The 23,787-nt window shown below is 38.1% G+C and overlaps 1 protein-coding gene across 2 annotated transcripts in view; it reads right to left on the bottom strand.

Moving 5' to 3' along the window:
* Window positions 1-894: 894 nt before the first annotated feature.
* The window catches only part of A1CF (APOBEC1 complementation factor), a 47,686-nt gene continuing 24,793 nt past the window's right edge, over window positions 895-23,787 (bottom strand). The window contains exons 4-11 of one of the 2 annotated variants that reach the window (XM_006880308.1): window positions 23,072-23,310; window positions 19,223-19,387; window positions 12,814-12,911; window positions 10,907-11,180; window positions 8,609-8,814; window positions 4,639-4,775; window positions 3,792-3,931; window positions 895-1,124 (exon numbers count right to left, since the gene is read on the bottom strand). In XM_006880308.1, the coding sequence (XP_006880370.1) occupies window positions 973-1,124; window positions 3,792-3,931; window positions 4,639-4,775; window positions 8,609-8,814; window positions 10,907-11,180; window positions 12,814-12,911; window positions 19,223-19,387; window positions 23,072-23,310 (1,411 nt within the window). In that variant the 3' untranslated portion in view covers window positions 895-972. The remainder of the gene's footprint in view (window positions 1,125-3,791; window positions 3,932-4,638; window positions 4,776-8,608; window positions 8,815-10,906; window positions 11,181-12,813; window positions 12,912-19,222; window positions 19,388-23,071; window positions 23,311-23,787) is intronic. The other variant, XM_006880309.1, reaches the window with a different exon arrangement.

The following is a 23,787-nucleotide window of genomic DNA, read 5'->3' as shown; positions in this document are numbered from 1 at the left end:
TGGCTAGGTTGGCACAGGATAGAACAGCATTTAGAGTTCTTGTACTTAGGGTCACTATGAGTTGCGAGCGACTCGATGGCACATAACAACAACAACAAGCTCACTATGAATCAGAGCTGTCTTGATGACAACTAACAGCACTGACATTTTATGATCAGGGGGCTGAGTAAAATGGGGCTGGATAAAAAGAATTCACTGTGGACAAGTAAAAAAAAACCACACACACACACACAAGCCAAACAAGTAGGGCTGTGAGAAAGCCTGGGGAAGGGTGGGAGTTCTAGGAGGGGAACATGTGTGGTCTAATTTCTGGTGATAGACCTGAATTTGTTTTAGCTATATTTATAACACCTCACATCAATTTCTGGGGAAGTCCCCAAGGGCTACCAAGATGAAGTTCCAAATTGATTGGACTGAATGTTCAGATTGTAGTGATGCTAAATCCACAAAATTTTTTGACAGCTTTTCATGAACTCTGTTCATCAGCCAGGTCCCACTGAGCAGCTAATGGTGAATGCATTGGGAATAATATCCACACTACCTTTCCTTTGCTTCTTTGTGACATTACGTATTATAAAAATTGCTATGAACTGAAATTTAAGACATTGGCATCTACTTTACTTAACTATATCCTCTGTGTAACTGACTGCCTAGGACTGTTCGCCTCCAACCCCCTTAATGGGAAAAGGATCTCTATGGGGCCAGGTTTTGTAAACAGAGTCCCAGAACACCAAAGAACCTTGGGGAATATACTTTGTGGGCCATAGATTTCTGCATTAGACAAGAGGCTCTTTAGCCATTCAAACTGATAGAGCAATAATCTCATAGTATGATTCTAGAATTAATATAATACGGACTTAGGAAAGGCATTTCGTCAGGGAAGCCACGACTTCTGATCATTAGGGGCTGAGTTAGAGATATACTTCTTTCATACAGTTTTTTGTATGTTTTATTCTTTAAAGAGAGTTGTCTTCAGAAGGCTCCATATGCATCCCCTCGGGCAGTCACTGCAAAAGTGGGGTAGACCTCATAAGTTGTGTATGCTGCTAAGTCTTGTCCAAGGGCCATCGCGTGCTTGAGCTGGGCTGCAGACACAGGAGCGGCAGCACTAGTGACAGCATATCCTGAGAAGGGAGCAGAGGAAAACTTAATGAAAGGGACTGGATTTGCTCCCTTTTGATTTCTCTTCTTTCGGTAATATACATGAAAGTGTATTGCTTAAAACTAAAACTAAAAGTGTTTATTTTAAAAGGCATCTTCAGAGGACATGATATTTTGTCTCAGTGAATTTTAAAATAACATTTGAAAGCCTTCGGAGAGTGTTCATTTGGAGATAGAATCCTGCTGTCAAAATCACCTGATACTTAGAGAATTAGAAACACTGTGATAGGATTAGGAGGTACAAAAAGAAGTAATAAATATATTATTAGGCTAATTCATTGGAATGTACAAGAAACCAAGGAATAAAATTCCAGAAAGTGTTTGATAATAATAATATAATAATAAATTTTAGTGACTTTTCTCTCATTCTCCTAAATATACTCATCATACAGCTCCTATTGGTTCAAATTCATTCTTGAAGAAGAGAATGTAATAACTATTACCTAAAAGTATTTCTTTTCCTGGGAGTAGTATCTTAGACCAAAACTTGGACATTTCTGAGACTTAACTAAAAAACCGTGGAAAATGAAAAGAGAAGTATGCTTAAGCAATGAGCAGATGTTTGATTAAAAAGATATATTTAAGATAAATCAAAAGGGGGCTCTGATGGCCTGTTGGTAAGAAGTGATGCTGCAGTCTTGAAGCTATGTGGTTCAAATCCCCCAACTGCTTCATGGGAGAAGGATGTGAAGTCTCCTTCCAAATGTGATTAACTGTCTCTGAAAACTTGCTGGAGGATCAGTTATGGGTCGGTTCCAACACAACAGTACTCAACAACAATAACATTTAGTTTATATATTGTATAAGTCTGCTCAAAATTATTTTTTCTCTCTTCTTTTTTCCCTCCCTGGTGGTTTCTTAGCAAGAGGTGACTGGAAACTGGCTGGATTGTTGGTTTTGTTTTTGTTTTTGTTTTATGAGTGCATTCCTTGGCTTCTTGGGAAGCTAACTGAGGTGCTATAATGAAGTCTGACACATTTTCTAAGGCTATTAAAAGTTACTTTCATAGTTTTGAAAAGAACTATATTTCTAAAGTAAAGAAGTATGTGCACACGTGCGTATGTTTGTCACAGATTTTGTCTTGGGAACTTTGAATTTAGTAGATTACCCAAGTATAAGTATATTTGAGTTTTGAAGAGATTCTTCCCTTTAGAGTCTATTATTTTTGCTTGACTGCACAGTAAAGTTGCAACACTGGCTCTTACATTTTTATCCATTCCTAAGACAACTCTTTGTCCTAAGGAGTTTAACTCCTTGGAGAGAGGAAATAGTAGTGAGCTTTAGACTAACCTTTATTGGCTAAAAGCAAAGCCTCTGCAGTGTGAAAGCAAACTTTAAAATCTTGCTGACAGTGGCGCATTTATTTTTATACACATTAGTCAGGTGCCTGTAGAGTGCAGCTTTCCAAAAGATAAGGACTTCATATTTTGCAAGCCTGCAAAACCCTGGCACAAACCCCCATAGGATGACACAGGGACATCCTATTACATGCAAAACAAGCACAAGGACTGATGGTCGCAATGCTGCTGAGGAAGGACCTTACCCTCTGTAATGCCCAATGTTGCCTTGGTAACTTTGCAGTGAATTGCCACAGATCACACAACCAAGCAGCCAGAATTGAGGTCACCACACTCACATGGGAAGAACAATTTGTTTCATGATCTCTTGTCAGAAGGAACAAGACTTTGCCCTTTTGGGAATAACAGTAAACTCAGGTTTTTCCAACAACGAGGAATATTCAAGTGCTCACACCTACACATACACAATATGTGAATTAATGGATTGATAGGAAAGTCTTCCTTCTGTACATTGAGTTACTTTAAGTTGGAGCGAACTAGATGGCATGTAACAACAGGTAGACTTCATTAATTTTATTTTATGACTAGTATGGCAAGTCAATGGCTAATGTGAATAACAATTTTTTTAAAAAAAATCTTAAAATAATGCAACCGTTCTGAGCGTTTTTGACATGAGATTATTTATATATTGAAAAAAATCTGTCTCTATTTGGTGCTCCATGTAATTAAATGACTTAAAATAATTGAAAAAAATGTAATATAAATAATTATTTCAGAAAGCAAAGTAGTGAAAATAGAACACTAGTACTAAAGAAGGAGCCTAAGGATTTCTTAAAAACAGATTGACTTTGGGTGAGTTCCTTAACATTTGCAGGACTTAATTTCTCCATCTGTATAATGAGCATTATGCTAAAATCAAACTCTAGGTAGTCTTATGAGTAGTACCAAGAGCATATAAAGCAAGATGTGCTTATGGGTGAATAGGTAGCACAGAGGAAGGACTCAAGCAAACATCAGGCATTAGTAGCTTGTTTAGAACTCTTTTACTTAAAGTGAAGATAAAGATAAAACTCACATAGTTTGAGTTTTAAACATCACACAGCTACTTACTAAAGTCTCCTTGTGCTGTCTAGCCTAATTCTCTTCTTCCATGCTTAAATGGCTCCCTCGGTCAAACTTACTGATAACCAAAGGTGAAAGGTGTGATTGCTGTAGATGGAGTTCATGGGCAAGTCCATGAAGATGAAGTTCATGGGCAAGTCCATGAGCCCACAATACCTTGCAGTTCCCATACAATCTACAGGGTGCCGTTTCTGACATATTCTTCCATACCTGGAAAGGCAGCAGTGGCAGCAGCAGCTGGGCTTTCGGCTCCATCAATGGGGATGCCCAGGGTCTGTAGGGTGTACTCTGCTGCGTACGTCTTTGCTTCATCCACATAGGCACTGAGCTTTGGAGGTGTGAAAGGGTGGCTGGAAAGTACAATCGGTCTGGGTAAGCATTTAAAACATTTGCTACTATGTCCAGTGAAATCCCATGGTATTGTTCACTCTTTAAGATGATTGGGTTTTGTGTGGTAATTTCCACTCTCTTTGCTATAAAAACTTCTTAATATACATGCATGCAGGTATATTTGTGATTTTAGCTAGAGCATTGGTGGTGGAGAACATTTCAGGCATTCTTGAAATTCATGATATGACTTTTCTAAGGTAGGTGTGGAGCAAACTCTTTCCTGAATATAGACTGTAGCCTCTGTAAAATTTAGAAGATGATATTCACCAACAGAAGATGTTGGCATTGGTCCACAATTTATGTGATGGGGATATGTTTTTATTAAATATAAAAATGTAAGTTTCTTATGATTCAATCTAAATAGTGCCAGATAAAATATGTTATTGCTTTAATTTCTTTCTACATTTCCTATTACCAATGGTTTTCCATTGATTTATTATCTTTTCTATACAGTCTCAATCTATATGAAAATTTGGGGGTTTTATATGCCATTCTCATCAGTGGCATAGGTATCCCAAATATATACCACAAGCTCTATGGTTAAGTAAGAAACCTAGGCAGTAGAGCTGGATATTACTTGAGTATGGAGTGACTGAATAGTCTTAATCTTCACAGACCTTTCATGCTAAAAAAATGGAATGGTTAGAGATTTGAAGAAGCTACACACATTGTAGGGTTCTGGCTGGCCAGAGCAGGGATGGTGATTTTGTATAAGAATAGCTGTCTTTGGTCTTGTCCAATGGCAGTGTGCAGTTGGTACACTGGTTGTCCCCAGTTATTTTTCTGACAAATTTCTTCTAGTATCTACAAGAGTAAAAAAAGAAAGAAGTGACTTCCTCGTCAGATGTATGTTTCCATTATTTCTCTAGTTTTCAGATTTTTATACTAGTCTTCAGAGTTTAATATAAAAAGATATAAAATGCCACATAATTTAAAAATTCCTAACATTTTAGATGTATTCTATGTAAGCTTTACTAATACTGGAGTCTATTATTTAACAAGACTATTTTCCAACTGTTTATTCAAATATGTGTTACTTCAGCTGATTCATTATAACTTAATTCTATAATCTATGTCTGACTTTGTTTTTAAAGTGCTGCTATGGCATGATGTGACTGGATTTATTCATCATTGTCCTTCATTTTCCATGTTTAATATTGTTCAAAGCTGTTATTCCTCTCCTCATGTTATTTATTCAGTTATTTTAATCTTGAATTTTAATCCAAATGGGGTTTAAAATTTTAAAGAATTAATGGAGGGATATTTACAGTTACAAAGTCTTTATTTGCTTGTCAAGACACTGCTACAGGCTATTTTTTAAATTACCTATTTTTTTTAGCATCTTTCTGAGTGATTTTTTTTTTTTTACTTCTGCCATTACTCCAAAAATATTTTCAGAATTATTCTCAGAATCATTTTTATTCGCCCATTAACCTTAAACCTTGCGCTAAAATCAGTTGAGTCCAAACTGGACATAAATGTGGGAAAATCCATGGACTAGAATAGGTCCCTAGAATGTGTATGTATTTAACTTTGTATCTCGTTTGTTTTAACACTAGTCAACTGCAAATTCATGCCACTTTTCAATTTATTAAATTTATAAATGACTTATTTTCTTTGTTAAGATTTCTCTTTACTATTCTTGTAGCATCTACAAAGCATCCTCTAAGATTCTTGGGCCATAGTAAATGCATTTTAGCCAGCAGATAGCCCTCTGCCTGTGCATGTCCAGTGTGCAGACACACGCTAAAAGAGTGCAGCCTCCAACAGATGTCGCAGGGCAATGCTTGGCCCCTCTGTTCTTCTGGCTGAAGTTCACGATTCAACTCAGCTATGCGTGTGTTAAGGCTCCATTTATTGGTTGGGAGTTGAGTGGTTTTCAATTTCTAAGTTATGGAAATTCAGGCACAAATTAATTTAAAGATTCCTAAAGATTTTGATGCTCTGCCTCACATACTTTGGGCACATGGCCAGGAGGTACCAGTCCTTGGAAAAAGACATCATGTGTGTAAGGCTAGAGGGATAGGACAGGAGAGGAAGACATGGGATGAGATGGATTGACTCAGTAACTGGAGAAATGAGATTAGGTCTGTTGGAGACGTTGTTATTGGCTCAGGATAGGGCAGGATTCAAAGCTAATGTGCATAGGGTTACTATGAGTCACAGGCAACTTGATGGCACATAACAACAACAACAACAACAACAACATTGGTTTCTAGAAATAGTTCCTAATATGTTGTTGTTGTTGTTGTTGTATACTATTACATAATAACATGAATATTAGTGTAAAGCATGATTCATTTCTATCTTGTACCTAAAATAGAAAGCAGAAATTTTACTCATGTTGTGACAGCTCTCAGAAGCTTTATATTGGACTACTTTTTTCAATTTATCTTTTTAAGCTGTTGTGCCTCAGGGGCAAATTTAGTTCTAGGTTAAGGATCATCATTGTTTAGGGATTCCAATAGTCTCCACTGGGTCTTGCCATGACTGTGATTTTTAATTACTTTCTACATTTATATCCTTCTCTATTCAGGATCTTCTACAGTGATCCTGTTCAGGGTAGTTAGCAGTGGTAGCCAGGCACCATCTAGTTCTTCTGGTCTCTGGGACATAATGTTGAGGATCCATTTAACCCATAGAGTAACTGTCTCCATTCATCTTTGATTTACTTCATTCTTCTTTGCTCCAGATGGGGAGTAAACAATGGTGGTTGCCCTTAGATAGCTGAGTGCAAGCTTTTAAGTCACTAACCACCAGTGAAGAGCACAGAACACTGTTTTGTGGTCTGTGATATGACAATTGACTTTGGTGTCCCCCAAGACTGGCGTCACAATCAGTGATTCCTCTCCTCTGGTGTTTGGCTAAAGCCTTACATAATATTTTCCCTTGTTGGCTCTACAGCTCTATAATGATGTTCACTTTTATATTCCTAACATTTAACATATGGAAGAAAGCTTCTTGCATAAAAAAAAAAAGGAAGCAAAACTCACTGCCATTAACTCCATTTCAACTCATTGAATACGTTGTTACTGAATTTGTTGCTGGAATGAACATTCTTTTTTCCCTTTTCTTTTTTAGGTACCTGGGTTGGTTAGGAACTCAGCAGTTAACCAAAAGATTGGCAATTCAAACCCATCAGTCACTCCATGAAGAAAGACACTGTGGTCTGCTGCCTTATGAGTCAGAACTGACTTGATGGCAATGGGGTTGGTATGGGTTTAGGTTTTTGTTATGTATCATTGAGTTGGAACAGACTCAAAGCTGGTCCTTCAATGGGTTATCAGAAGCTGTAAATTGTATAAGCGGAGACTGCCCACCTTTCTTCTGTGAACTTGCTGCTTGATTTGAGCCTTTGAGTTGAGAACGCAACTCTTTACCACTAAGTCACCAGAGTTAGGAGAGATTTTAGTAGACAGTTGAACTTGGGTTTTTGGCACTATGTTAAAGCCATTTATTATAAAAAGAAATAATGAAAATGAGCTTTTAGAAAATCAAGTTTCCTACTTGGTTGCAATCATAAGAGGTTCTTCCATAAATATGAGGCTTATTCCTTTGGGATGAGAACAGGGAAGCTTGCTGCATGGTGGATAAGCTATAACCTTGAACAATCTGACACTGATCATTCATCCCAGGAGAATCTCAGAGAGGTCTTGCATAAGCAGAGAAACTGCAGGGTTAACAGATCCTGTTTTGCTTTTAAACTCTCCTTTTTCAGTTTCTATACTAGAATAGCTTCAAATAACTTTTAAAATTTCTAACAATGGAATATTGAAACATGGAAACTTAGAATTATGAAATGAAAATAATAAAGTTATTTACCACTGGGTAAATAGTGCCGTTGTGGAAGATGTCATTTTGTATGACTTATGGCATCGCATAGTTAAAAGTTTCACTTAGATACCGTGGTGGAATTTTCTCTTAAAATAAGCACACTGCTTCCAAAAGGGATCTCTTAAATGTTCTAGTCAAAGTTTCCTCTCGTGAATACCCTGCACTGCCAAGTAATTTTGCTCACAAATAGGCATTTATTCTGAACTGGGATCTTGGCCACATTTTGTTTTCTTTTAAAGAACTGCTTGTTAATTCTTAAAAATTCCTGTATTCTTTGTCTTTCCAGTAGATTAAGGTTTCAAATGTACTTGCAATTTCTTTCACTTAAACAACTGAAACGCTATATAGTGAAAAATGGCATGCAATAGTTAGCATCTACTCAAAATACATAACGTCTTTTCCGTGTAAAGAAGAGGAACAACAATAGTCCAAGTTCTCGTAGTTAGCTGCTTTTGCATCATGCTGGTGAGCCCGTTCACGATGGGATGGGATCACTGTGATCCATAGAGGTCTTATTAGCTGATCACCAGGCCTTTTGTCCAATGTAGTCTTAACCTGAGAGCTCTGCTGAAACCAATTCAGCAACATATAAAGAGTTTACTAATGGAATATGGATCACACTAGATTTTCATTGACTAGGAATGAAACCTGGGACTTCCTCACTTTTGGTAATAAATCTGCCACTGCACCACCATTGCCTTCAAACAGCCCAAACAGAAAATCAAATAAAGCTCATCTCATAAAAAGTGACAAAGGACCATTGGTTCAATTTCAAGGAACCAACTTTGGAATACATTACCTACCTGTGGAGCGAGTTTAATTCCTTGGGGTTTTAGTGTGACAGGATTCATTGGGGTGAGCTCCATCCCAGGCAAAAGGTCGTAGAGTTTATCTTCTCTCTTGTCTCCTTTGACCTGGTATCCACGCCCCAAGCCTGTGTATGCCAAGTAGCCACGGCCGCCCAGGCCTCTCACTCCCGCAGCCCCTACAGGTACATTCATGTAAATTTCTAGGAATGTAAGAATGATTAAACTGAATCAAACCACCAGAAAATCACCCTGAATCTCACTGTAATGAAAAAGTTAGCCCCACACACATTGATTATTATCCTGCAAATAAGCAGAAAACGTTAGGATTCTACATAATGAAACTCAAAATAGGGTTCACCCTAGTTGGTCTGGGGGTTTTCTACACTATGGAGAAAGCTGGGGGCTCTGGTGGCATAGTATGTAACATTCTATGCTAACCAAATGGTCAGCAGTTCAAATCCACAAGGCACATGGTTGGAGAAAGATGAGCAGTCTCCTCTTGTTAAGTTTTACAGCCTTGGGAACTCAGTGGAGAGTTGCTTTGAATCAGGACTGACTCAATCAAAATAACTGCTTTTGGGATATGGAGAAAACAATTCCATCCAAACTATTATTAAGTACATGAGCAATGGAAATTTTTGGGTACAAGGAAACATTTTGCAATTTTTGTTTTCAGAGCCTTTTGTTGATATTCAGAAGTTTCTTTATGAAAACCTCCTGGTGTAATATCACCACACATATTGAAACCAGTCTTGCATAGAGACTGTTACTAACTAGAAAATCAGAAACAAACATCAGCTTCTCCCATAACTCCATCCCCTCATTCATCTATTGAAAAGTCAGCATTAAGATAGACTGATTTTTAGTTCATCATTCTCACTTTTATGTTCTGTCGATGTGAGACAAATTTTTATAGAGTTTCATGCATAGATTCCTTTTGTTTTCTGCTTTGCCACATTGCTAATTTGATCTCCTATTGGTGCCATAAAGAGGTAAGAAAAATTAGATTGATTACCCGCCATTCATGAATATCATTGATTCCTTTCTTGTTAAGATATTTCTTCCCCCATAGTGAAGTTAACATTACAACTGGTTGACAACTTATATTTAATGTATGGATTCTTTAAGGATGTGGTTATAGATTACCTATGAATAATAGTTTAGTGACATCATTCGGCATCATATAGACAGATTATCCTAATGGAACTCCTCATGACTTCGTCTTTATTATAATTTTTAATAATTGTAATATGGAAGCCCTGGTGGCATTACGGGAAAACCATTTGGTTGGAAGTTTTAAGGCTGCTAAATAAAACAGCTTCTAGGTGGAGCAATATTTTTTTTCTGGAAAAAATAGCAAAACATGGTAAAAAATGTTTCCTAGAGATACCCTTTTGATTCTATGTCAAAAGCAAGAATAGATATAAGTTTGCAATTTCTTTGCTGAATTGCCTAGATTGATGTCATCTTTGGAAGACAAGGCCAGTATTTTTGTTGGTGTTAGTGAAATCCTGAAGGGTCCACCAAACAGAGATATATTCGTTTCTTGGGGGTGGGGGTGGGGAAGTGCCTTTCTTAATGGCTATATTGCTTGAGCTAACTGAGTTCTCTAAATTGCTTGAGTATTTGGAATTCTTACAGGATTAAAATAGGAACTGTTTATTGTCAGGCAGTAAAATGGATTTATTTTTCCTATCTGGAATTTATTCTTTAGTTCACACATCCTCAAGAAAAGAGTTGATTTCCCTAATAGTGTGGTTTTATAGTAGAACAAATACATTTCTGGGGGAGGTTAAATAAAAGTATGTCCTCTTTCTATTTGGATACACTCAAGGTATTTTGTGCTTACCCATGAAGTTAATTCCACTGACTCACTATCAAGTTCTTGTACACCTTGAATTTTTTTCCCTGTTTGAGATGCTTGGTTTTCTTACACCATACTTCTTTTATTTGAGAATTTTGTACTGAGTCATGTACAACTGAAAGATGAGTGTTCAATGATAATGAAGAAGCTCATAGTTATTGAATTGGCTTTTTGTGTGTGCAAAATTTACTGGTCTATGTAAAGATCAAATTTATGCTAAGGACACATTTGCACTATACTCAGACCAAGGTTTTTTTTCAATAACCAGTTGTAATGTGAAAAAAAGATTCCTTATGAAAGGAAAACTATTGATATATTAGATTGTTTTAAAATGAACAATTCTCCTTTCCTCCCAGTGGATAAAATTTGCTTAAGGTATTGCAATGGAAAGAATTTGAAATCTTAAGGCAAGAGCCGACTGGTGTTACCTCTAATGGAAGGGGCCCGGATAATGGCTCTGTTGGTGAGGTGTCCTTTGGAGGCTGGGAAATGAAGGCTGGGAACTGCTGCATAGGCTTGGGGAGCATAGAAGACAGGGGCTCCGAGGTAGGTTGTGGTGGGATCATAAACATGGCCCAAAGAATAGGTATATTCTCCTTGCAGCATGGTGTTCCTTCCTCCTGTGCCCCGGGTGTACCTAACATAACTGTCCTTGTCCACTGGTTTGGCTAGAGTCACTTCAATGGGAGAACCATCCAGCACCTATTGTAAGGAGAAAGAAGAAACCAGCATGAGAAGATACCACACAATATGGTTAAACTCTAGAAACATTTATGCTTCATTTGCTGCTGTGTTTATGGATTTCTTTTCATTCATATATCTTGTTTCTCTCTAGCCAAGTATATATTCATGTGTTTACTGATTCTCAGTGCAAAATAATTCTCTCATATGCTATATATTCAAACCTTTATTATGCTAATGAGGCAGGATTATAGGCAGATATATAAGGATGTAGTCATTCCTCATGTTGTGTTCTGAGTGGTGACCAGCCAGGATAGGGGAGGGTGGAGCACCCTTAAATCCAATCCTGATCTGATGAAAGGGAGTTTTCCCTGAGTTGTGGCCTATAACACCTTTTGTCTCCCAGGAGATAAAAGGAAAGAGGAAGTGACCAAAAGGAAGACCTTAGTACCACCAAGACCAAGACCAGGAGTTCAACATGTCCCTTGAATCAAGGGACTTATGCTGGGAAGTTTCTCAACACATGAGAAGGCCAAGACAGATGGAGATCAAGGATTTTCAGATCTGTAGATGGTCAAGGAAACAAGGATTTTCTCCCAGAACTAACTAGAGAGAGAGGGAAGGCCCAGAACTGGTGCCTGAATTTGAAATTTTAACCTCTTACACTGTAAGAGAATACCCATCTGTTTGTGAAAGTCATATATTTGTGTTAATCTGTATTATAACAACCCTAGATGTATAGCAACAACACTAGATAACAGAGAGAGTGGTTTTGCTTGTACTTCGCATTATATACTAACAGATTTGATAGTCACTTATTGGCCATTGTCCCTTTATATATTTGTTAAACATTTGTTATCTTAATATAGTTACTTAGAAAATTATGTACTATTTCTGTTGATTATGCACATTATTTTACCCATATGCTTATATAGTTATATAATCCTAAGAAATGTTACATATATTTTTGCTAAATGTAATCACTGATACTTAACACATTATAGTGGGTTTAAAGAAAAACACTGAAGAGATCCTATCAATTATTAAAGATTACTTTTTTTTAAAAAAGTAAAATTTTTGTTTTTACACGGGTTTACTTACAAAATTTATATACATTGTTGTTCACACTGGGTCTTTCCCATTTCATTTATTTACCCTTTCCTCTACCCATCAAATTGTGCAACCCTATGATTACCTCCCTACCCATCCTCACCCCTCTGCTCATACCCCCTCGATCCCCCTTTCGATCCTCATACACGATTTACTAGTTATCTTCCTATTTCTACAATAATGGCCTTACAGAATATTTGTTCTTACGGGATTGAGTTAGTTCACTTAGCATAATTAATGCGCTTCAGTCCATCCCAATTTAGGTAGTGATTTTCAAAATCATTGCTCCTGTGTGCTGTGTAGTATTCCATCGTGTGACTGTACCATCATTTCTCAATCCATTTGATTGTAGTTGGACATTTGGGCTGTTTCCATATTCCTACGATGGTGTATAATCCTGCTATGAACACTGGTGTACATTTTCTGTTTGTGTCTCAGTTCTAAGTTTTCAAAATTATTTTGACTAGAACTTCTACAACAAAATGTATATCTGTATATATTTTCCTTTGCTCTTAATAAGTTAATAAACAATTTACTCAATTACCTTCCCATTTAAGGCTTTCATAGCCTTAACTGCATCTTCTCGATTACTGAAGTGCACAAAAGCATAATCCCGGATTTTCTTCACTCTCTCCACTGCACCTGAAAATAAATGAAAGTAACTCCATTGGAAAACTCGAGATAGAACTAAACATGATACATGTACTGTTTACATTTCAAAATTATTTTATTTGCTTTTTTGTTGTTGGGAGTGGGCGAATGACTATTTAAATTCAGAATTTCATCAAGTATATTTTACTTGTCTGGGTGTAAAATATACAATGTGATAGGGGTTTTTTGTTAATATATTATGAAAGCATTAGAAATAGTATGGATTTTTATGCTATGTACTTTAAAGATTATAAGCTCTGAGAGGGCACGGACAAGCTCTTTGCATTTCATATAATGCAAAAGTAGCACCTTATACATGGCAAAATAGGCGTTTGAATTGAAATAAATTATTAGTCATCTCATAAACACAGACTTAAGGAATTATTTTTTTGAAAATTTATGCTTTCATCAATACTCCCCCCTTAAAATACTGCTTACTTCTTTATATCTTAGATAATAGAATTTTAGAGACAGGAGGAGGACTTTATCAATGTTTGAATTTCACTTTTCATTAATTATGTTTACCTTAATTTGCTGTTGTTGACTGCTTTCGAATTGAGCATGACTCATAGTGACCATATATGAACAAAAGGCCTGAAGCCTCTCTATAATTATATTTATCAAAGTTCATAGAGTTACTTCTTCTTAAATAAAATATTGTTATTGTTGTTGATTGCTGTCAAGTCGAGCACGACTCAAAGTGACCCTATGAACAAAAGGCCTGAAGCCTTTCTATAACTATTGACATTTATCAAAGTTCATAGAGTTTTCAGAGACATGTTGTTTAGGAAGTACATGCTTCCAAACCTGTCTTAAACTGCAAGCTCCACCAAACTCTGCCCACTATAGGAAACCGTTACTGAAATCAGACAAAGTGAGAATGATTAATCCATTCACCTAGGAACCAGAACTTAGATCTCCTTTTCCAATACTCCTTTGATTTAAAGTTTCTGAAGGAATATTTGAGAGCAAGAGCATTCCCTGTCATCCTGTTCATTATTTCTAAGGACAGGAACCAATTTAGATGCACACTAATTCTGGATTAAGAATTACTTCTACAGAAATAGACATTACACATGTACACTAAGATATCAATTACACCACTGTTATCATAGCAAACACTGAAACAACCTAAATATCTATCTTTAGGGAAATGATTAAATATCATGCATTCATAACAAGGAATTTTTTTTAAGTTTTTATAACTTTATTTTTATTATTTGTGTGTGTGTGTGTGTACCGCCAAATCAGATTTGACTGGTGCAGGAGGAGATTGTTCCTCCTTCTCCAGCAAAGCATCTGGTGGATTTGAACCGCTCACCTCTGGGATTGCAGTGCAGCTTCTTGCCACTAGGCCATCAGAGCTTGCTCATAACAAGGAATTTTTAAAGAGAAAATAGACTTACAAGTATTTACATGGGAAGATAAAAATACCTATTGCTATATTGGCAATGTTACAAAATTAAAAGTACAATATTATAGCCTGTATGTTTTAAAAATCCTAATGTAAACATACACATGTAATTATGAACATAAATACACACACAAAAAGCTGAAAGGCTACAAATCAAATTGCTAATTAGGAATTATTCTTGGAAAAGAATTTCATGCTTTAATAGATACACTTGTATTTCACAACTCCTTTGCAATGATTATTTTTAAATACTGATGTAATAAAAAAGTAACAAACTTGATTTATTTGTATGCATTGTTAGGTAACATTGAGTCAGCACCCTGAGTACATAACAGAACAAACCCCACCCAATCCTGGGCCAGCCTCACAGTCTCTGCTGTGCTTAGACTTATTGTCTCAGTCACTGTGTCACTCTGTCTCATTGAGGTTCTTCCTCTCCTTTGTTAAAGTTCTACCTTTCCAAGCATGATGTCTTTTTCCAAGGACTTGCTCATCCTGATAACATGCCCCAAGTATGTGACATGAAATCTCACCATCCTTGCTTCTAAGTACTTGGCTAGCACTTCCTCTAAGATATATTTGTTCTTTGGGAAGCCATGGTATATTCCATAATTGTTACCGACACTAAAATGAAAACACTATTTATAAAATAAAATATTAAAATTACATTGATATGGGCCATAGTCTTTGCAATCACTTGCTATGCATCTGAGAACTGGTCAGTGAAAAAGGATGACAGAAGAATTGAGGCCTTTGAGTTACAGTGTGCCAAAAGAACAAAGAAGAGTGTTTTCGAAAAAGTGCGGCCAAAGTGCTCTTTAGAGGCAAAGGATGGTGAAACTTTGTCTCATATACTATGGGCATGTTGCCTAGAGAGGCTCTTTGTTGGAGAGGGACACATTGCTTGGAAAGGTGGAGGGTCAGCTTAAGAGGGGAAGGAAGGCCTTCAGTGAGATGGATTGACACAGTAACTGCAGCAATGGGCTTAAATGTGTCAGAGAGGATGAACATGGCACAGGATAGGACAGGGCTCAGGTCTGTCGTTCACAGAGTTGCTATATACTCAACAACACCTAACAACAGTAACAAAATTAAAAGGCAATTTGGAACCTGCATAATAATAACAACAAAGAAATAAAAAGCAAAAGAAACAAACCCATCTCATGCAAGGCTTGCACAGACTGATGGCAGTTTAAGGACTCAGGTAGTTGATCTTTATATTTTTATATTTAAAATTTTTAAAAATATTTTTCTCAATTAGTTTTAAAACCAGAACTTAGACCTAGGATGAAGACATGATAGATATTTGCTTGCCTGCACTCTTTTCAGAAAGAAGAGCTCTGGGGTTTTAGTTAGTAGGGAGTTGTGGGGCCAATCCACTGTGGGCAGTTTGAAGCCATTAGCTGTTCTATGAGAGAAAGATGAGTAATCTCCTCCCATGTGATTTACAGCCTCTGAAAACCCACTGGAAGGCTGACCATCAGGTGGTTCAGACTTGATGCCAATGGGTTTTGAGTTGAGATTAGAAGGCCAGTTGTCCTTTTTCATCTTGTTAGATCTCACTATGTTTATCTAGAGAGGCCTATCTTCTCCTGTCTTCAGTGACCGTGGATGAAATGGGAGGTGTTAGAGCAGATCAGAAAAGAAAAGGCAACTTCTTCCTACCTCTCCTTACCCGATTTATTCTTAGATTCAAAGTCACAAAAACAATGCGAGTTTCTACTGTACCACAGTTTTCAATGGCTGTGAATCCTCTTCCTTTGGAGTAATCATACAACTGTAATGTAAGAACAATTTCAAAATACTCTGACACTTTCCTTCCCTTCCTCCGCAGCACTCAGTTCTGAACTACAAACTACTTTTGCCAAAGATTATATAGACCACAATTAGCCAAGATGAAACAAAAAAAATTAATGATAGTATGTGAGACCATAAAGTGTAGAACTCATAATTAACTAGTTTCCAATTTGGTTTCTATTTCCTTCAGGGTCAGGGAGCGTCTTTATCATGACTCAACTTGCTGGTTAATGGTAATAATTGAGAAGGAGGAGGTAACTGAGGTGGACCTAGGCCTTTCTGATCTTGGCTCCTGACCTTCTGCACTGCTACGTCCCATAAAATGTAAGTTTCTTGAGGACAGGATTTGCTTCACAGGCGTCTCTGCATTGTCTTCATCCATTTGCAGCCCTGGGCCTTGTACATGTAATAAATATTCATGGGGCGCGGGAGATCAGCAGTCAGGCCACAAGCTGGCCTTTACCATCCTTTGGTAACACTTCAGATGTCGCACTTCAGATGCCAGTCAATAGATTTTCAATTTACATATTTCAAATCTGTTTGCATCCTTACGTGACCATATTCTGATGAAACTACTTTGCAAAACTAAATGTATGAAAATGTAATCTCATAAAACAGACAAATTAGAAAGTGACAATTTGCATCATAAAACTTGGTTTACTTCACACCAACGTTCACCACATGGCTTATTTTAATATGTTCCTTCTTTAGTTCATAGGATTTTGCTTATTGATCATCCCTGGGCAAAGAATAAGGCCAGGAAAATGTCAAGTTAAAATAACTGTGGTCTCTTATCAGTGGCTAATCCATCAGCTCTGAAAACCCTCAATGAGATGGACTGATCCGGTCACTGTAACAGTGAATTAGAGCATCTCAGACATGAGGACCGTGCAGGATAGGGCCACGTTAAGGCCTGTTGTTTGTAGGGTTACTAAGAGTCATGGTTGACTCAGTTCTAACAACAGCAAACACTTGAAGAAAAAAGTCTCAGAAATTCCAATATAAAGATTGGAAAAATAATGTCTTCATTATCAACTAGTCTAAAGTATATCAGTTGTCTTAACAGAAACACACTTGAATGTCAAAAGGTGAGTTACATCAGAACCAGGTGTGGTTCTTAATCAGCAGTATTTCATGGAGGTCGTGTTTTATACCACTGAGTTAGAACTGACCTGTTAGCTGGCCCTCCTGCAAGTTTTCAGAGGCAGTAAATTGCATGGGAGATGATTCATCCTATTTCTCTTTTAGAGCAATGGTGAATTTGAAATGTGTATCTTTCTTGCATTATCAGTCCAGTTCCTTACCACTGCATCACCAGAGCTCCCAGTCAGCAGCATTAGAATTTTTTACTGAACTCTTTACAGCTGGGAATGTTCAAACTGCCAGCCTTTAGGTTATCAGATGGGTCAACTCTCACTTATACCACGCAGGAGCCTCTTCTTAAATTCCGAGGCAAGAGGAAGTCCTAAACAGACTAAGTGTTTGGATTTCAACCAATGGAGACTTATGTTGCAGTTTTACTCCATCGCACAGGCTTGCTACAATTTAGAATAGACAACTACATAAAGAAATAAAGGGTTCCACTTCTCACTCCCATTGGGAGCTCTGGTGGTCTACTGGTAAAGAAATTACATTGCTAACTCAAAGGCAGGCAGTTTTGAATCCACCAGCTGCTCCATGGGAGAAACTTGGTCAGCCTCTGAAAACTCATTGGAATGGAGGGTCAGCTAGGAGTCGGTTCTGATTTGATGACATGTGACAACAACAACAATAACAACTCATTCTCATCAGGCTGGTTCCAGTGAATTCCAACTCAAAGTGTCTTCAATTCAGGGGTGAACATTCAGCTTTGTGCAAAGCATAACTGACCTTTTGTTTAGCAGGGTACCATAATGACTATACCACAAAATTATTTAAAAGTTAATGTGAAGGCGATGTTGTATAGGGCAAGATTTTAATCAGTTTTTCAGAAGGTCCCTATGCATTGTAGTTGACTTGATGGCACATCACAATAACAGATATTGTAACTGAATACATTAGTCAAGGGTATGTTAAATAAAACGTCTGTGAATGACTACATGAAAAATCAATATGATATGTAAACCTTCATTCAAAAGCCAAACAAGTAAAACTGGTAGTTTCACATGAGGGACGTTTTTTAGCACCTCACCCCATCCCCAGGTACCTCTGGCAATATCTAGACCCTTGTTTTAAATTGCTATGACCTGGCTCCTGTTAAAGAACACATATTGTACAGGACAGCCTCCACAATTAAGAATTATCTAGCCTTGAATGTCACCAGTGCTAAGATTAAGAAACTGTTCATTTGACCTATATTTGTGTCCATGCATTCATGGTAAGAAACTGTATTGCAATCCCAAAGGCCCACGGTCCAAATTTATCTTCTGCTTTGCAGGAGAAGGATGGACAATCCCCTCCCATGTGATCTACTGCCTCTAAAAACCCACTAGAGGGTCAGCTATGGATCAGTTCCAACTCAATGGCAAAGAACAACCACAATTATGCTATAGGCATGGAGAAAAGGGGTGGAAATGACCTATGAAATGATAGTTTAATGAAGGAGACATGGATTTGCCAAAGAATCACATTTGCTGTTATTATTAGTTTCCATCCAGTTGATTTTGATTCATGTATGGTACCCATGTGTTCCAGGTTAGAAATAGTCTATAGAGTTTTCTTGGCTGTCATTTTAACAACAGCAGATTGCCAAGCATTTTCTTATTTACTACCACCTAGTGGATATGAACTACCAAGCTTCAGATTAGCAGTCTGACATAAATGATGCAATCTGCTTATGCTAACTTAATATGCCACCTCAGTAACTGTATAGATTCTAAGTATATTGAAGACAATTATGAAGCTGAATAAATACAAAACTAAAAGCTCATAATTGGTGATTCAGAAGAGATTCATCGCTGCCTTTCCAGTTTCTGAGTCTGTAAATCACAAGGCAGGAGAGTGCTCGTTTTTCTCCTATGGAGCCTCTGGTTGACAGAAGCTCTCTTATTTCAAGGATATAAAAGGGTGTTTATAGTATATTTTGAGAAAGTAGTCTCGTGTGATATACTACCTGGTTTTATGTTGTTGAATTCCTTTTCAATCACCTCTTCAGATGTAGACAGCATTAGGTTTCTCACATACAGGATTTTCACTGATGACATTGTGTCTTCATCAACCTCTACTTCTGGCTCTGCCCAATCTACGGCAATAGGGTGTCCCCATAACTGAATTCGTCCTGTGAGAAATGATCACAAGTATAAGCTATGTATAGCTTAGAGAACAGAACAACAGTACATTAATTCATGAGTATGGCCCTTTACATGGAAACCAGTCCTTGAGACCTTAGGGAGCTCTGGTGACCTAGTGGTAAGATGCTGTGCAGCGACCCCAAAAGCACCTGGTTCAAATCTACTAGCAGCTCCAAGGCGGAAGGATGGGAAATCTTCTCCTGTGTGATTTATGACCTCAGAAGAGCTGCTGTAGGGTCAACCATGAGTTGGTTCTAACCAGATGGCACCCAACAACTTGCAATCTTAAATGGTGAGAAGATCCATAATATGAAAGGAAGTGATTGCTGAGCTTTAAGAGGCCTTTTGAATAAAGTGTTGGTTAAAATCAAGTTCAGTGTGACTTGAGGTTCATCATCCTCACGAGGCAACTGAGATATGATTTAAAAATGAAGAGAAGTGAGGCAGCAGTGGGCACGTGCGGGCAGCTCTCATGATGTGATGGAAACGGTGGAACAGGAGATGATGGAAGAGGAGGAGCAAAGAAAGGATTAGAACTCAGACATAGAGTCTGACTAGACCACACATTAAAAAGGTCCCAAGAAAATGACTGCTGATCTTGGACCGTGTTGTTTTCTTGGCCAGGTATCACTATGGAGTTGTTAAAAAACTGATACTTGGGGAAGGGTGGTAGGTAGGCCTCAAGCATCCCTGGTTTCTACTCTGACTCACACTCAGATACGCTGTGTTCCTTCCTAATTCTTTCTGTCAGAAAGCCTGAAGGGGGAAAAAGTTACTCAAACTAAAAAGATAATAGATGAGCAAAGACAAGGTATGTGTGATAAGCAATTTAACTTCTTTTGAAAGAGTAATTAGTATTTATGATTAAAAGTATTTTTGTATTCCCATAGCTAAAATTTATTGTCTCACAATGTATTTATTATGTGTTTCCCACGTGCTCTCTCAGTTCTTTCTCACAATAATTTTGTGATGAGGAGAATGACTCGATTCTATAGAACAGGAAACACATTTAGAAAGGATAGCTTGCCCAGACCTGTTTCACTTTATGACTTCTCCCTTTTTCTTTCTCTGACTCAGCACCTATATAAACATCACCTAACCCAATCCCTGCTCTCACTCCATTCCTGGTTACCATAGAGATGACCTCCCGTCATGGCAACCTCCATGTTTGTCACAGTGGAACTGGACTCCACAAAGCTGTTAGTGTCTGGTGTGTTGGAAGTAAATCCCCAGCGTGCCTATACGTGAACTTGGGAAGTCACCTTTTCAGTGAGCATCTAAGAGCAGTAACTGTTTGACCTGAGGTCTCTCCTGTATCTCTGCACAGTTCATAGTGATGCTGGGGTGATGAGAAGGGGATTGGTGTTAAGTTCTAAATTTAATTAGAAATCTGGTTTTTCTCTTATTACTCATTGGAACAAGTCATATCCTGGAAACAATTTTAAGAAAACAATCAGGAATTGTCGCTACAGGAAGCTTATTTGCTCCACATGAGAGGCAATTCTTTTTAATCAATCATTGAGGAGCTGTCAGGGAAAGCATCTGTGGCACTGCCATCCAAAAATCCAAACAGCGACTACCAAAAACAAATGCCATGCTGTCAAGTTGATTCTGCCATCAGCCGTGCAAAACAGAGCAGCATTACTTATAGGGTTTCCCCCGCTGTAAACACCATGGAAGTAGACCGGCTTATCTTTCTTCCATGGAGTGACTTGTGGATTCAAACTGCCAACTTTGCAGTTAACAGCCAAGTAATTAACCACTGTGCCACCATGATCCCTTATTCTTTACATGTCCAGTGTCATCAAGTCAATTTTGACTTATAACAGCTTTTAGAGCAGAGTAAAACTTCCTATAGGGTTGCCAAAGATGTAGTTGTTTAGGGGAAACAGACCACCATATCTTTCTCTTGAGGAGCAACTGGTAGATTGGAACAATCAACCTTTTGGCTAGTAGACAAATTCCCAGCCTCTGTGCCAGAAGGGTGCCTATTCTTTATGTTGTTGTGTACCATGGAGTTGGAACCGACTCACAACTGAACCTCCAGCAGGCTTTCAGAGTTGGTAAATCTCACAGGAGGAGATGGTTCATCCTTCTCCCGCAGAGCAGAGAGTAGATTCAAATAACATGCCTTTGATTATTTGTGCTATAGCTAAATTCCCAAACTCTTTGGGCTTTAGGTAGGTCTGATTTTCTGTAACACAGTGTTTTTTTCAACCTTGACCTCATGTCAGAACTATGTACTGTTAGTCGAGTCTGACTCAGTGATCCTATCAACAATGGCTCTGAATCTTGTTTTCTCCCATGCTATCCTCATCGTCTCTGACTCACGTGATTCAGAACTACGTAGCAGAGCTTTAAAAACCTTGAAACCTGAGTTTCACTTAAAGATATGTTAGGCCAGCTGCTATGAACTTGCAAGAATATAATAACACATTTTCTGAATTTTGTGAACCGGCTGATATTAGATTGGTAGACTGACACCTGAACACCACCAGCATTTCCTGGGAATTTGTTAGAAAGGCAAAGTCTCCAGTACCACACTGATCTACTGGACTCTGGTGGAGGCACCCAGAAATCTGTATTTAACAAGCTCTCTCAGTGGTTGTGTTGTACACTAATGTTGAGAATTGCTGATCCAGAGTATAAGAATATAAACTTAAAATAATGCCAGGGATTTGACAAGAATCCCCCCCACCCCCAAGCATCTTTCGGAGTCTCTGAGTTGAACACAACACTTTTGTACCTTATACCATTTAGCAGAACTTTGAGATATTTTTCCCCTTAAGTCAATCTAAGCATGACCAAGGCAATATCTTGTTGAAATCTTTCTGATTCAGAAATTGAGGATTATTTCTCCAGTATACCCTATCATCTCTATCAGAGCGGCTCTTGACAAAAGTGCTTTTTTAAGAAGAGCTTTTATCTCCATTTCTCTAAATCAGACAGAAATTATTAGATACTTAAGAGTTATAATAAAAGTGTATTATTCAATAGTCCTTGGGATAATGTATCACTTGAAGCTTTGCTATCTCTTCATTATAACAGGTAATACAGTCTAAAGAGGCTTAATTTTATATATCTATATCTATAAATTTTTTATATAATTTAAAGAAAAATTCTTTATTTTTACATTTCATTGTAAGTTGGTTACATCTAAAAATTCTGGGCTTCTCTAGGACTTTGGAAGCAATGCTAAAGTAACTAGTGCTCTGGTGTTAAAGTGAATTCATTTCAGTGCATTGCAAGTATTGTTTTTCAGAACCCAGTTGTTGAAAATCTCGGGGAATTCTACCTACTGAGACATGGAGAAGGAGCTCTGGTGGTGCCGTGGCTAACACATGCACCTGCTAATCAAGAAGTCACCAGTTAGAATCTACCAATTGCTTCACAGTCTGGTTCCAGAAAGACTTCGTAGCCTCGGAAGCCCTCTGGGGACAGTTCTACTCTGTCCTATTTGGACAGATCATAACAGTGAGTTGGAATCAACGCTGGCTATGGTAGGAGGGTTTGAGGTATTTTAAGAAGGATGAATTTTAAATACAGCATAAGCCAATAAAGAGAACGAAACGAGAATAAGCTTCTGCTTTCTTTGATGCTAAGTACACTAGCGTGAGACAAGCAACATGGGATGTAGGTAGAGCTTATCTCTGAGAAGGGGGTTGCTCAACCTGGTAGCAGTTTCCTCCTGGCCATGGCGGCTGCCCGATGACTCTCATACTCCACAAAGGCAAAGCCTCGGTTTTTTGTTTTATCTGCAGCGCTGGGGTAGACAATGACGTCCACAACGCCATCGGTGACCTTCTTCATCTCGGACAAGATCTCTTCTCTTTTTTTGGTTTTGGGGATACCCCCAACAAACAATCGGCAATTGTCCACACTGGCACAAACCCCTAAGAGACGTCCATTTCTACCAAAGAGAAAGAAATAGAAAGAGAGAATGTTTACATTTTTTAGAATATTCATGTGATTAGGATTTAAAACAGAAGAAAATGTATGGCCTGGGCTCGGCGTAGCCAGCAATTGGAGAATGACTGAGCTTCGTAATGCTTAGAAGATTGTTTTGGAGAGTTGTATTTTCGATGGGGAATTTGGAAATCTGTCCGTCCACTCATTCACTGCCTTTGAGTCAGAACAAGCTCGTAACTGACCCTCTAGCAGGTTTTGGGTGGTTGTAAATCAATCACACAGAAAGAGATGGTCCATCTTCCTGCTGCGAAGCTGCTGGCGGGGTGGAAGTGCCTCTTTTTGGGACAAACTGTAACTATGCTGCAAGTTCTAGGCTTGTATGTTGTCGCTGGCAGCTGTCACTGAGTTGACTACAGCTCATAGTAACTCTCTGAACAACAACAGGTCTAAGTGTTACCTTGCCAGGGACCACCCTCAC

The sequence above is a fragment of the Elephantulus edwardii genome, unplaced genomic scaffold (genome assembly GCF_000299155.1).
Source record: "Elephantulus edwardii isolate Elephantulus edwardi_28Jun2011 unplaced genomic scaffold, EleEdw1.0 scaffold00007, whole genome shotgun sequence".
NCBI classification, from domain to species: domain Eukaryota; kingdom Metazoa; phylum Chordata; class Mammalia; order Macroscelidea; family Macroscelididae; genus Elephantulus; species Elephantulus edwardii.
This window is presented reverse-complemented; position numbering and strand designations above follow the sequence as displayed.